Raw genomic sequence first — 14,988 nt, 5'->3', positions numbered from 1 at the left:
CAATAATGGGATTCAGACTCTTGACTAGCCCAGTGCGAAGCATGTTCTCTTACACAGTGTGATTTTGTGTCCCTCTCACCTCCTCCAGGAAGCCTTCCCAGATTGTCAGTGTTCAGCTCTGATCCCTTCCTTCCTCTGTAACCCCTTGGCTATACCTTGCCAGTGTCTCCATGTCTGGATTATCTGCTGAGAAAGAGAGAAAGGGAGAGTATGTTTGTGTGTGTGAGGAGGGGAGGGGGGGACAGTGAGAGAGAGTTCAGCGCCCTCTTACCCCAATACAACCAGGGCAGGGTTTGCACACAGAGCAGGCGGGGGAAGGGGAGGGGGTGGTGGGATATTAATGAGGTAAGGGGGTTCTCATTCCCAGGACCTCTGGATCAGCACCAAGATCAACATTCTCAGGCGCCCATAGAGGAAGAACTGTCTGAAGGTACTGAGTTCTCTAACTAGAGTTGAGGAGGTTCAGATGGCAGCAGCACCAGTACCCCCACTCCCCCGCCACCTCCTGGTAGAGGAGGGGTCACAGAGGAGAGGAAGGGGGGCCAGGAGCCAGGTCCTGGGCAGTATGGAGGCTAGGACTAGCCTGGGCAGGCTAGGGAACGAACAGCTTCTCTTCCCGCTGGCAGCTCATCCAACACCTTCTCTACTGTGGGGAAGTCTCCTCCTGGGCCACACAGATAGAAGGTGCAGTACTTGGATCTGATGGCAGAGGGCAGTGTATGCACAAAATACAGACACCAAGGAGTTACAGGGTGTCCCAAAAAATGTATGCACACTTTGAATAATTATTAACTCCAATGGGTTAAATCTGTAAAGGAAGAAACATTAATTGAGTTATCAGCTGTTAAAGTTAGTATACATTTTTGGGACACCCTGTATTTTACCTGCTTGGAAATAAGCAGTTGGTGACTGGATGGGGATGTGTGTCAATGAAAAGACCCAGCGCCCTCTGCCCTGCACTTAGCCCATCTCAGCCAGGGCTCTAGGCACAGTCCTGCTGTGGATCAACTGGTCGTGAACCAGTGCACGGCCGGCAAACACAGAAGGCTTCACAAACACGCATCAATGACAAGTATTATTATAACAACTAACATGCATTGGCTGCAGACGGTGTTCCAGGCACTGTATTTTTTCCACTATCCCTTTTCACATTCTCAACTCTCCTCTAAGGTGAGAACTTTGATAGGTAATGAGGTGTAGCGGCTGGAAATGTGAACTATGGAATTGGACTGGAATTCAAGTCCCAACTCTGCTATTTACTAACCATGTAACATTGGGTGGGTTTGTTAAGCTCTCTGAGCCTCAGTATCCTTGGTAATGAGATGGAATTATTACAATAGCAATAATGCCTATTAGGTTATTGGAAGAGTTAATTAAGTTTCCAGACATAATGTGCTTAGGAGAATAGGTGCTGAGACAGTATCTGGCAATAAGAAGCAGCTTGCATCAATCCTTTCACAAGAACAGAATCCTGCACTAGGCCACATGCAGCCATTGGAAGAGGCAGGATCTGAAGCCAGGTACACAACTGCTCAGCCAGTGTGCTAGGCCCAGGGGGCCACTTGCCTGAGATGGTACTGGCTTATGCCTGTTGTCTGAGAATCCAGGTCAGCATGTATCCAGAACAAAAGTTTGGTTGATAAATTATATAAACTGTACACATGTGTATACATAGGAAACAATTTTTTTTAACCCAAATCTGTTTTATCATCTGCATGCCAAATCATCAGGATGTGCGTGTACTTTGAACTCTCTCCCTGCTGAAGGTATATTGAGTGCTGACTGTGCGCCCGACTTGAGGACCCCGGAACAAGGGGTTGAGATGGGGTGGGGTGAGGTGACAGACATGAGTGTGGCTAACATGACACTAGGAAAATAAAGCACCGACTATAACACAGTTGAGAATGGTGCTGTGGGCATGCAGGGCTGTGAACTTGGGGAAAGCACTTAGCCATCGGGCCAGTTTGCCTCCCATAAAATGAAGGGACAGGGGAGAGCTGTTGAGCCAGCAGCTCTAATGTTCCCTTACATTTAAGATTGATGACTTAGTAGAGCCCACCTGGAGGGACCAGAAAATGCAGCAACACGGGAGGTGGCATTTCAGCTGGGCCACAATAGATGAGCAGGCTTTCAATAAATGGGGCATGATTTCTGTGATTGAAAAATCATATTTGCAAAGGCCCATGGGCATAAAAAGTCCTGGTCCTGGCCTGCTTGGAGAAAGACTGGAGTAAAAGGACAGGAATGATGTGGGAAAAGAAGGGATCATGGGCATCTTGAATGCCACTCTCATCCTTGGAAGGTGGTCTCACCCTTAAGGATTCTGCTCCTTTGCACCTTGCTCAAGTCAACTGTGCTGATTCTGAGAAAACAAATACTGTTGCAGAAACATACACACATACCTAAAAGAGCACCCTTCTTACCCCACTTAGTTTTCCTTCATAGTAGTTATCGCTACTGACACATTGTTTATTCCCATGCTAGTTGCTTATTTTTACTCTGCATGCCAGACGGTGAGCTCTCTGAGGACAGGGTCTGCATCCGTGTGTTCACTGTAGTATTCCCAGTGCCTGAGCAATGCCTGCCTCACTAAGGATTTGGGCAGTGAGCCACCACTATGTGTACATAATAGATACAGACGCATCCATACGATTATACATACATGCAGGCCTCAAACCTTAGGGTGGAAAGACTTGGCAGGAAGAAGGGCCATTGTGGGGGAGCACTGGCAGGTAGGTTGGCCGGAGAGCGAGGAGGTGAAGGAAAAGAAGGACTGGCCACTCTAGCAATGAGAGGCAGTTATGTGGAACGCTGGGTGCTTTTGAGAACCCGATGGAGAAGCCAGGCTTCAGTGTCAGGGACTCAGGAAAGCAAGAGTTAGACCAAGAGGAGTTAGAAGGGGCCGTGCAGATGTTGGCATCCTGGACAACAGATTGACAATGAGAATCAAATGGCATTGAGCGTTTATTGCAGGGGAGGCAGAGAACTGGACACAACCCCAACCAGAGGGCAGAGAGGCCCTGGGCAATGAAGGCTCAAGAAAAGCACATGGGGACAGAGGAGCTGGCACCTGGCCGCAAGGAAGCGTGCTGAGTCTGCGTCTTGTCTCTGCATTTGGGGCAGTGACCCAGTGAGAGGTGGTCCAGGAGGAGGTTGCCCAGCGCACCTATGACTGGACTTCCTGCATAGGCGTGACACCCAGCCCAGGACCACAGAGAGAGGGGAGGGGACTGGGATTGTGGTTACAGGGGCAGCACTTCCTGACTTGGAAAGGGGTGGAGGGAGAAGAGATGGATGGGCTCCGCAGCTTCCTGCCCTTCATCTGGAGGCCTTCTTTTTGGTTGCACAGCTGCTACCAGAGGCTTTGGTGAGGGGATCCTTGAACTCACTGCCACAGCTGCCTTTCGTTTTGAGTTCGGCCCCGGGTTTGTAGCTGTAACTGCTGGCGGCGCCGAAGCCCATGCTGAAGCCAGCCCCTCCAGCTCCGGCTCCCGTGTTGCTGATGACAGCTGCAGTGGGCGAGAGGAGACCCCAGCCCCGTCATCCTCATCCAGGGCCCTCCCTTCGTTCTCTCACATTGAGACAGATTCTCTCTGTTGTACATTTTTAGTGAACTCGGCGGTTTTCATCAGCACTGTCCTTTTGGATGCACTTGGCCTTTTCCTTTAGGCTCTGTCACTCAGTCACTATCCGACTTCAAGCTTCTGCAGGTTCTACCAGTGAATTTGCCCACAGGAAGGGCCATAGGAAGAAAGGCCTTCATGGAGGCCTGGGGCTGCCAGAGTTCCTGCCTGTCATAAGACAGCACCTCCCTTCACTTTCTCTAGTTTTTAAATCTGGAGGAGATTTTAGCTTTCTTTTTCATCCTTTCCCTTTCAGGTTTCCCTCAATAACCTCTTGCTGTCATTCAGGGCTTTTATTTATAGTAGAAATATAATGTAGCCATTAAACATTATTCTTACAATAGACTCTTGGATTATACAATGTTGCATATTATTTGATTTTCTAAGGTTATACTTATATTTCATGATATTATTCTATTTCTCCATCCATTGTTTCTCCTTGGTTACTAAAGCCAGCTCCCTTTTTGTGCCCCTAAGTCGGTCCTGCACCCACTCCAGTATTCTGACTTCTCTTTGGTGTCATGGAATTAAAGGAACTTAGACTTGTGGTAGGTGACCAAGGGCAGGACTGGGCCTGTAGGTACTTACAGATGCTCACAGAATTTGGATATTCACCAGACATCCTGAAGAGGAAAAAGAAAAACAGATAAACCCTCAGTAAACCATCACCCCAACATTCCAGGGAGTCTCCTGTGAATGAGCCTCTCCTCTCAGAACATCCCACCTTTCACCCCATCCCAGACTCTTTTCTTCCCATACACCCCAGCGGGGCCTCTTCAGAAATGGAGAACCAAGATGAAAAATCTGCCACAAGGAGTCAGCACTCCATCAAAGTGGCTTTGAGATGACCCGATGTGTGAGATAATTGTGCCTCCACTGCCTTCTAGTTATACCCTTGGTCTTAGACAAATAGGAGGAATGAGCGCACATCCCCACTGGGCCCCAACTTTGCTAGCGTGACTGTTGGAGGTCGTCCTGCACCACGAAGGGCCAAGTGACGCTCTGTTTCTCAAACATTGCTGAATCAGTACTCCCTCTGCTACCATTTCTTTGGGATTTTTTGTAACTTAGTTCTTCTTGCTGTCTAGCTTTGGTTTTTCCTGCGGCACCACGTTAAAGCCCATTTTCTATAAGGTTTTACCTCAGTAGGTCCTGAACAAAAGCAAACTGTTTGCTTTCAATCTTCCTACTAATGCAAAGCGATAACTGGTCCAGACAAAAGATATCTGGCCCTCACCGGCATTCCTCGCCCTCCAGCAGCTTGCGGTAGGTGGCGATCTCCACATCCAGGGCCAGCTTTGTGCTCATCAGCTCCTGGTACTCGCGCAGCATCCGGCCCAGCTCCTCCTTGGCCTGGTTCAGGGCAGCTTCCAGCTCATCCAGCTTGGCCCGGGCGTCCTTCAGGGCACAGTCGCCCCGCTGCTCGGCATCAGCGATGGCCGTCTCCAGGTTGGAGCACTGAGGGGCAGATGAGTTCATCTGAGATCCTGCTCAGACGACCTCCCCTCACTGGGTCCTGACTGACAGTAAATGCTTTGAGGTCGTCCTGGTTCCTCCACCTTTGGACATCACTAGAGGAGAATCTGTCCTTCCCCGACTTCAGGCACGGTGCACCCTGGCATGTGAAAGTGGAGCGTCTCTACCACAGGATGGAGGAGGGTGGGCACCTGGCACATGGCCCCTGGCCTCTCCCTCCTGGTCTGTAACATGGGCTATATGATTCTAATGCCAACCCGGAATAGTCTCTGGGTAGCTGACCTCAATGTTGCCTCACTGTGTACAGGCTGTCTTGGGAGATCCTGTAAATCATGAAAAAAATTGAGGACTAATAGAGTTCCTATTAATAAAATATCTGTCCAATAAACACTGAGAGTCTGGCCTCCAAAATTTTGCAGACAATCATGCTACACAGCAATGCCTTAAACAATAACTGGCAGGTTTTACAAGCTGACAGACACCTGCGGTTGGATGGAAATGTAACTTGCAGGAGGAAGCTGCAGGTGGGGCTCAGTGGCTTCCATGTGAAAGCTGGGGAGGTGGGGGTGGCACGGGACGGGGAGCTTTCAGAGCCTTTAGTCTTGAGTGTGTGTTCTGGTCACTTGGCTAAGGTTTTGGTGGGATCTAAGTGTCTGGCCTCTCTTCCTGGTGTGTCCCTTTCTCTGGAGTCACATTTGTTTCACCCCAAGGACAGCAGCTGATCCTAAGGCCATGTGGAATTCTGGACTGTTGTCCATCTGATGTCACTCTCCTCTATCAGGTAGGCCCCAGCCAGGCAAACACCCATTGCTTTTTGGGTGAGTAACTAACAGCCTCAGCGGAGACACCTAGGACCCAGCTGCCTGACCAGAAAAAAACATGTCCCATCTCAGAAGTGGGGCAGGCAAACACAGAGCAGAGCCCTAAGCCAAGGCGAGGGTGGGAGGTGTTCAATCCCTACTCTTTTCTAACATCCACTGCCCGATTCTCCTTCCTCCAGCAGATTCATCACATGAAACCTCCCAATGCCTTCCTTCTACCTGCTGCACTGGGTCTAAACCCCACTGCTCGGCTGTGAAGGCACCTCTTCCCCTCTCCTTTCGGCCTCCCATCCCAGTGTAATCCCACCTCCTGCAGGCAGCTCCAGCCCCTCGGGACTCCTACAGGATTAGTGGGTGTGCAGCACACTGGGTGGAATGCTTCCTCCTTCCATATTGGCTCAGACTGTTCTCTCCTGATGAATTACAAATGCCTGAAGAAAGGACCTTTTCCATATTTGGTCCTATACAGATATTGATGCTCAGTTAACCCTGTAGTTGACTCATTGCATGGAACCCACCTGCTTCTTCACACTCCCTATCTCTGAGCGGATCCTCTGGATCAGGCGGTTGAGCTCTGAGATCTCAGCCTTGGTGAGGTTGAGGTCATCCCCATGCTGACCCGCTGTGACCTGCAGCTCCTGGATCTGAGGTTGGGGGCAAGAGAAGAGGAGCATAGGACAGTTGAGCATCCACCTCTCAAGGGTGTTCAGCATGGAGAGGGAGGGCCACATGCCATTCTCATTATCCAAGCATCATAGACACAATCGAATCGAAAGAGGGAGGAGGGGAGAGAGATGGCAGAAGGGAAGGAGAGGAGGGGGAGAAAGACAGCTCTTTCCTTCTGGATAGAAAGGTCCTGCCCCAGTTCAGGAGAATCCTTGAGCTCACAAATGGGAGAGCCTTGGTGGAGTTCAAATTTCCTGTCCTTATTTTTACAAAGTTAGTGATAGAAAGAAAAGCCAAGACATCTGGATTATCCACAGAAATGGTGTCAGAGTCATGTCAGAGCTGTGGCTTGTATGGCCTCTGCTGTCAGCAAGGGTCATGGCAGGGGAAGGGCTAAGCTCCATATATGTCCCCAACTCATGCCAAGGCTTCAGTTGGGCTCAAGCCGGTTTGGCCCAGTGGATAGAGCATCTGCCTGCAGACTGAAGGATCCTGGGTTTGATTCTGGTCAAGGGCACATGCCCGGGTTGCAGGCTCAATCCCTAGTACGGGGCATGCAGGAGACAGCCTATCAATGATTCTTTCTTATCATTGATGTTTCTCTCTCTCCCTCTCCCTTCCTCTCTGAAATCAATATATTTTTTTAACTGCAGGTGACCTCCCTGATCCACAGGGAGGCATTTCCACAGTCCCAACTGCAAGACGAAGGAGGTCTCCACCCAGCCTAAATATACATGCATGCACATACATGGACACATAATGAGGGAGTGGCACCTGTGGTCACTGGGCACACAGCTCACCTTGGTCTGGTACAGGGCTTCAGCCTCTGCCTTGCTTTTCAGGGCGATCTCCTCATACTGGACACGGACCTCGTCGATGATGCTGTCCAGGTTCAGGTCCCGGTTGTTGTCCATGGACAGGATGACAGATGTGTCACTGATGTGCGACTGGATCTGAGCGATCTCCTGGGAACAATTAGGGGAGTGGAGCCAGTTAGAGGCTCCCCATGAGGGGAGCATGTCTCCTGTTCCTCCCTGGTAAAATGGTTGCTGTCCCTTTCTGCCCTTCCTTAGCAGAGCCCAGCAGAGCCAGTGTCTACTGGGTCTGAGATGCACACATTGGGCTTTCAGTCTGTGTGAGACCATCCTCTCCACCATGCATTCAGGACTGCTCCGACCCCTATTTCACACTCTGCAGTAACATCCACCCTCTACCCATGCAATCAAGTCTAAACTCAGAGTGCTCTAGGGAATTGCCAATGACCTTCCCTTCTCTAGGCCCCTCATGCTTTAGCACAGCTCAGATCTCTGAGACTGTGAATTCCTAGAAGACAAGAATCATTTTTTTTCCATCATGGTTTCCTCAGAACCCATCTCATGGCTCAGCACATAGTAGGGCCTCAGCTGCACTGAGCTTAAAGGCTTCTCCACCAGCCTTTGGTCCACACAACAATCTGGGCCAAGGGCCAGAAGCCACTTATAAGAGGAGCAGACCACGCAAAGGTCAGTGAGGTCCTTACCCCTTCATAGAGGCACTTGAAGAATTTTATCTCATCTGTCAAGGAGTCCACCTTGGCCTGGAGGTCAACCTTGTTCATGTAGGCAGCATCCACGTCCTGGAGAACACAGAGAGCAGCCAGCTGCCTCACTTCCCTCTCGTCTTCCCTCCCTTTCTTCCTCCCTTCCTGACATAAGAAACCTCAGGTTTTTTACTCTCTCCACTCCCCTACCCCGTGCTTCTCAGGGAGGCCCCATCCCTGAGAGCAAGCCAACCAATATGCAGTGCAATGGTGCACCAGAAGTGTGACAAATGCTGGGGTTTCCAACTGACAGATTCTGGGTGCAGCATATAAGAGACTTGGCGAAAAGAGCAGGAAAATTAGAATCCCAGTCATCCCTGCCCAAGGGACTAAGGTTCCTTTCCTCAGCCAAGTTCTCAGAGAGCCCTCTAGGCTTCCTCTATCCCTTCCTACTCTCCTTACCTTCTTGAGCATCACAAACTCATTCTCAGCAGTTGTGCGTCTGTTAATCTCCACCTCGTACCTGCGTGGAGCAAGAGAAAGGAGAGAGCACAGACATTGGACAATTCAGTTCTGCAAATGCTCACTAAGCAGTTAGTGATCATTTCTGTGCTGAGAGCTGCAGGGCAGTGGTCTTCAAACTGAGGTCATGTACCCCTGGGCCATGCATAGCCTTCCTCATGGGAATGTGACAAAGACAGGAATCATTTTCCAGCTCCTTAGTTCATATGCAGTCTGCCCTAAGATAGATCTGCCTGGGAGATCTATGAGGAAGATGTCATGCAGGTCCCACTGTCCCACTTCCCTTTCACACTACCCCTCCCTGAGACAGCAGAAAGACGGACCCTCCTCCATCTGGCACCTTACTAATGTGCACTAGCCCAGTGTGCAAAACCTCACAGACACCAAAAAAAACCTTATGCCACCTGTTTCTTATACATATCCTGTTCCAGGTGCAGCAAGGTCTTGGAAACAGGTGTTTGTATGGGGTGAGATGTTCTGAATACAGATATATTGTGGATTGGGGAGGTAAGAGTATTGATCATTCCAATTAAAGTTCTCACTCTCTCATCCCTTACTATTGTCAAAGACTGTATGATAGGACAGTTGTGAGAGCAAACAACATAGAACATTGGAAATAATTAATACTAGAATAGGGCTTTTTTTTATATATTTAACATGAGCATATCTTTTCAGCTTTTATTACTTGCTAAGGCAAATCACTGACTACCAAGAAGAAAAGTCTTGTTGGACGGCTGAACTAGTACATGTTAGTGAATGGGAATGTGATATTTTCTAAAACTGCCAGATTTTTCTAATTATACTGGATAAAGCACAGAAAACAAATTATATGATCTATCTCAGATTTCATGTGTGTTATTCAAAAAATAATTGAAAACTTCTTTTTAACAACTTATGTTATGAAATAGTTGTATCTACTACAATCAATCTTTAACCCACATTATCTTAGAAAATATTCAGTTTTATTTTCCTCCTATTAACAGAAATAAAAGCATATGTTAGGTGCAGGCCAGTTAGTTTGTAGCAGTTTACATCCTCCTATTTCATAAAATGCAAGGAAAAATTTGGATAATCATGTCTATCAAAATTAAATATCCCTGCCTTCATGAAACAGCCGGAGAGAAACAATAACAAGTAAGTAAATTACACATTATGTGTAATCAGAAAACGACAAGTGCTATGAAAGAAAAAAAGCAGAAAAACTGAAAAGGCATACACTGCTCTTGCAAAACTCCTTCCATTACAATCTATTTGAATAAACAGTCACTTAGATAAGAATGAAAAAAATATAGGACTAGAATGCGTCTACTTCTAAGGGAGAGAAATCTTTCCCATTTAACTCATTAAGAAATTATTTCCAAAATTATTTTTTACATTTTTATATTTAATGTTTATTTAACAAAATTAGTAATATTTCTTGTTTTTGTATAACTCAACCCATAACAAATATTTAGACATTTAAAAATACATATGATCACAAGAAAATTGCTAAAATTTCAATTAACAGATTTTGTGGCAGCAAGGGTGATTAACAAAAGACTTCAAGGCATAAGGCACATGACATTGGAACAGTCATGTGGGGAAAGTGGCATGAGAATTGGAGTTCAAATGAGGAAAGGATCAAGGTAAAATTTATGATTTTTAAAGCAGAGCTTATTGACATTAATTTTTTGTATGTTTACTAGATTTATATTTTTTCTAATCTTGAGATTAAAAAAAGGTTTTCTGTGAAATATTCTGTGATTATTTATCTGCCTCACTGGTTATCAAATGTGATATAAGTAGTCAAATAATCTGGATGAAGAATCAGAGACAGTAAAATCATAGGAAAGGAGTTTCTGTGGCTTTCTATTAACTTTTTGGTTGAATGATGGTGGGTATTAAACTGCCCAATTGGATACATTTAAATGAGTTCATATAGCCCTTATAATTTCCAATGGCAAGATACATAATATGCTTGAAATTATGTCCTTTGAAATGACTTAAATTTATGGTAAAAAATTTTGTCAACTTTTTTAAATTGTGAGAAGATTTTTTAAAATTGTGAATACTTAAAAGTTATTTTAGAGTGTCTATGAGAAAAATCTTGACCACTGCTAGAATAAACAATGTTGCTTAAGACACACACTGCCTGTCCTCTAGAATTTCATAGTTTTTTTTTTCTTTTTTATTGATTTGAGAGAGAAACACTGATTTGTTGTTCCACTTATTTAAGCATTCATTGGTTGATTCTTGTATGTGCCCTCACAGGGGATTGAACTTGCGACCTTGGTGTATTGGGACAATGCTCTAACCAACTGAGCTACTGGGCTTAGAATTTCATAGTTTCACAGGAAGGTAAATGCTCTGAAAATTCTAACACAAAGATGATTTATGATTAAGATCTTTTATGATATATCGTAAAAGAGGTACCAAAACCAGCGGCAGAGAACCCGCAGGTGACAGATATAATTAATTTTAAAATAATAATAATAATAATAAATGCAGCTGTTATTTTTTTATCCCTTACTACAGGCTAAACATTGTGTTAAAATCTTCACATACATTATTTCATTTAATCGCCACAACAACCCTATAAAGTGGGTTCTATTATTATCTCTCCATTTTATAAAGGAGGCAAAGACTTGCCCAAGGTCATAAAGCTAATTAATAGTGAAGCCAGGATCCAAATCCAAGACTTTTGACATCAATGAAAAAATGCCTTACATTAGTCTAGCCCAGTGGTCGGCAAACTCATTAGTCAACAGAGGCAAATATCAACAGTACAACGATTGAAATTTCTTTTGAGAGCCAAATGTTTTAAGCTTAAAATATATAGGTAGGTACATTGTTATTAACTTAATTAGGGTACTCCTAAGCTGGCCTTTGCTAAAAATTCAAGGGGCCAAAGAGCTGCATGTGGCTCGCGAGCCGCAGTTTGCCGACCACTGGTCTAGCCCTTTGGTTGTTTTGAGAGCTGTTAATACATGACTATCTGGCTGTTAACTCTAAACTGCTCTTGTAGGTGGCAAGGCGGGTATCAGTGCATAATTTTTATAGATATTAACACGGAACTTCACAGAGGATTACGGGGCTCATCCATGGCCACTCGAGAGTGCGTGGTAAACCTGGAACACCTGGCGCTCCAAAAGATTCAGAGAGAGCACAGCCCCTGGATGCCTCTGAACCAGACACCAGGCAGCCCTCTCTTCTTCCCAGAATCCTGTTCAAATCTCCATGGGACTCCAATATTCCCATCTTACTTTCACTCAATCTCAATTCATACTATTCATTTCCACTGACTGGAAGCTATCTGAACATTCTTTAAGCCTGTCCTCACAATCTGTGTGCTTCCAGAGATCAGGGACCAAGTCACCTCCTTCCTCAGGACCTCCAGGCAGGGCTCAGGCCAGAGTTCTGCCTTGGGGAGACTTTAGGGTAGGGATGAACAGGCAGATCAAACATGGAATAAGAAAAATTGCTCAGTTCGGACCATCTCCACCCTTTGAATTGTGGCTGAGTCATCTATCCCAGAAATCCTGGCCAAATATCAGATCACACTGAGCCCAGATATATCACTCTGTCAATGGCTCAACTTGGGGGGCAGGGGGAGCAATCTCTGGTTCCAAGTACGTACCCAACTATTCTCTTTAATGGTGGCATTCAGCAGCACAGATATGCCTCAACATGAAAAAAGCTTTAAAAACTCATTTTTGCTTAGTTTTAAGATTTGTTTTTGCTTAGTTTCAAGATCAGTGGGAACTCTCTCATGTTCTGGGAACTCCCATGGAAAACCTCACTTAGGAGGAGCTATGAAGCCATTTGGGTTGTCCATCTGGTTTTGAGACAATTCTCCATTTCCAATGGTAAATATTGAGCATACCATTTCCTAGGCAATTTGGAGCACCCTTTTGAGTATCTCTTTTCTCTTCCTAAGCCTCATCCTGTCTGAATCTCTCTTTCCCTCCCCTAGGGGAAAGAAAATTGCAATAGGATCAGCAAAAGATCTAAGAAGGCAAATATGCTGGCTCCAAATCAAAACCTCATCTGTAATCAAGACCCTCCAGAGGCATAACCTCTGCCTTTCCACTCACCTGTTCTTGTAGTCCTCCACCAAATCCTGCATGTTCCTCAGCTCCGAGTCCAGCCTCACCCTGTCCCCTGACAGCGTCTCCAGCTGCTTCCGCAGGCTGCTGATGTAGCCCTCATACACGGGCTCCAGGTTCTTCCTGCAGCTGTTCACATCCAGCTGCTGTAGCAGGCTCCACTTGGTCTCCAACACCTGGTTCTGCTGCTCCAGGAACCGCACCTGGAACCCAAAGATGGTCATGACCCAGAATCCCCATGCTGTTAACTCTCAAAAGTGGGGAGAGGGCTCCAGAAATCAGATGCAGTCATGCTGGGATGGGGGTGGGGCAGGAAAGAGCAAGTCTCATTAGAGAGTAGATTCAGCCCCGGGGGGAGGGGGGTGGGGAAGGGGGGCAGATCATGCCTATCTGGGTCTCTAAGACAAGAAATAAGATCTAGTCTAAGAGAAATCAGGAAGTGGTCTTAAGCAATGCTGTAACTGCCACCATGGTTATCATGTGATTGAGGGAGCTTCTTTTGCTATAAATGCTGGTGTTTTCAGAGTGGAAAGAAATGGGAAGCAGGGGAGAAACAATGATGGGGGGCGGTTGGCATTGGAAAGTCACTCCCATGGTTAGTATGTTCTATCTCTTATATAGCCTAAATGGCACTTGATTGGCTTGTTTCTTTGGTTTTCAAAGTAGGTTATCACATCTTTACAAGCTTCTTTCCTACTCGACCAAAGGTTTCACATTTTGGGGGCTAAATAAGCTCAGACACTCTGCTACTCACCAGCATTCCTCTTTTCACCTATCTCTTTAGCTTGGGGGAGAGAAGGACATATGCTAGGGAAGAACACACTTGGAGGAAGAAAATGGGATGGTAGCTCTGTTTTTTCTACTCCTGTCTTCTCTCCTCTAACCACTTCTTTCCTCTTCCTGAGCATAGTGGTGAGGGACAGGCTCTATTGTTGCCTGTTCTAGCAACTGGGGCACTTTCTTAGTCTCCCTCTGTTTAGTTTCCTCATCTGCATGGCAGAAGGATAACAGAATCATGGGTTGCACATTGATAAACAAGAACCACTTGGGACAGCACCAGGCACTGAGGAGTGTCAGTGATTGTTAGTATTATGTCCCCATCACTCATGCCCTAGACCTTCTGCTCCAGGTGGAGAGAAGAGAAGCCCATTCCCCATTTCCTCCCCATTCATTGGGGTCACTAGCTCAGAATCTCCAGAGATATCTTTCCTATCACCCCGATTTCTGGGTACCCTCCACACACATACAGAACACACACATGTAACACACACATGTAACTTGACATGCCCTCTTTCTAAATATTCTCCCTCAGGCTCACACTTCAAATTTCTGGACCTTTTCAAACACCTCCTCTAAAAACCATCCTAGCTTACAACTGTATCCCACTTCTTACTTTCCAAGTCCTTCCCCACTCACCAAGCATCATGTCCTGTGACACCCACTGGCTTATGTCCCACTAGTGCCCCGGTCCTGGATGTGTGTCCCCACCCTCTTGTCTGACATTGAGAGCCCTCAGAGGGCCATTCCACGCAACTCCTGCCCCAGACACCAACCCCCTTCCCAGGGTCTTCTCCCACAAAGAACGAATGAAGCTTTGGTTTATGGGGAGTGAATGCCTGCCACTGTTCGAAGCACCTTATGCACTATCAATCGTCCCCCTACTGGGTAAGAGCCACTCCTGTGCCTACTTCACAGATAAGGAAAGGGAGGCTCAGAGGACTAGCTAACTCACTCAAGTTCCCACGCAGCTGTCAGTGGCAGAGCCAGCGTCCCTGTGTACAGCCGTTACCAACGTAAGGACATGTCCCAGGACCCACCTTGTCAATGAAAGAGGCGAACTTGTTGTTCAGCGCCTTGATCTGCTCCCGCTCCTGGACACGCACTTTCTGAATCTTGGGGTCCAGCTCCACGTTCAGGGGGGCCAGGAGGCTCTTGTTGACGGTGACCTGGGGAATGCCACCTGGCGGGCACACAGAGGGACACGCAGGGCCCAGCCCGGCGCTGCCAAAGACGGTGCCCACAAAGCCCCCCAGGCGGCCGCCAGTGCCCGCACAGTGGCCCAGCGCGAAGGCTCCGCTCCGCCCCGCCGAGGCGCTCAGAGCCAGGCGCCTGCCGCCCCCCAGGCTGAAGAGGCTCCTGCTGCCGAAGGCGGTGGTGCCCTTGACGCCAGCCCTGAAGGAGGCAGAGCTGCTGCTCACCCTGCCCGAGATGACTGCTGAGCAGCCGCTGAAGCCCAGGCGCTCGCTTCCAGGGAAAGAGTGTAGCTGTCGGCTCAT

The 14,988-nt window shown here is 47.2% G+C and overlaps 1 protein-coding gene across 2 annotated transcripts; it reads right to left on the bottom strand.

Moving 5' to 3' along the window:
* Positions 1 to 3,318: 3,318 nt before the first annotated feature.
* Positions 3,319 to 14,988, bottom strand: LOC308243510 (keratin, type II cytoskeletal 72; the record flags this gene model as incomplete). Of its 2 annotated transcripts, XM_080659053.1 has the most annotated exons (9): positions 3,319 to 3,509; positions 4,212 to 4,246; positions 4,861 to 5,081; positions 6,439 to 6,564; positions 7,387 to 7,551; positions 8,106 to 8,201; positions 8,568 to 8,628; positions 12,701 to 12,915; positions 14,530 to 14,988. In XM_080659053.1, the coding sequence occupies 9 exons, from the start codon at positions 14,986 to 14,988 to the stop codon at positions 3,319 to 3,321; spliced, it is 1,569 nt and encodes a 522-aa protein (XP_080515179.1). The 2 variants fall into 2 exon arrangements, with proteins under 2 accessions (XP_080515179.1, XP_080515180.1); XM_080659054.1 differs by lacking the exon at positions 6,439 to 6,564.

This window comes from Plecotus auritus, assembly GCF_963455305.1.
Source record: "Plecotus auritus genome assembly, chromosome: 3".
In the NCBI taxonomy this organism is placed as follows: domain Eukaryota; kingdom Metazoa; phylum Chordata; class Mammalia; order Chiroptera; family Vespertilionidae; genus Plecotus; species Plecotus auritus.
Note: the sequence above shows the minus strand (reverse complement) of the source record. Positions and strands in the feature narration are given on the sequence as shown.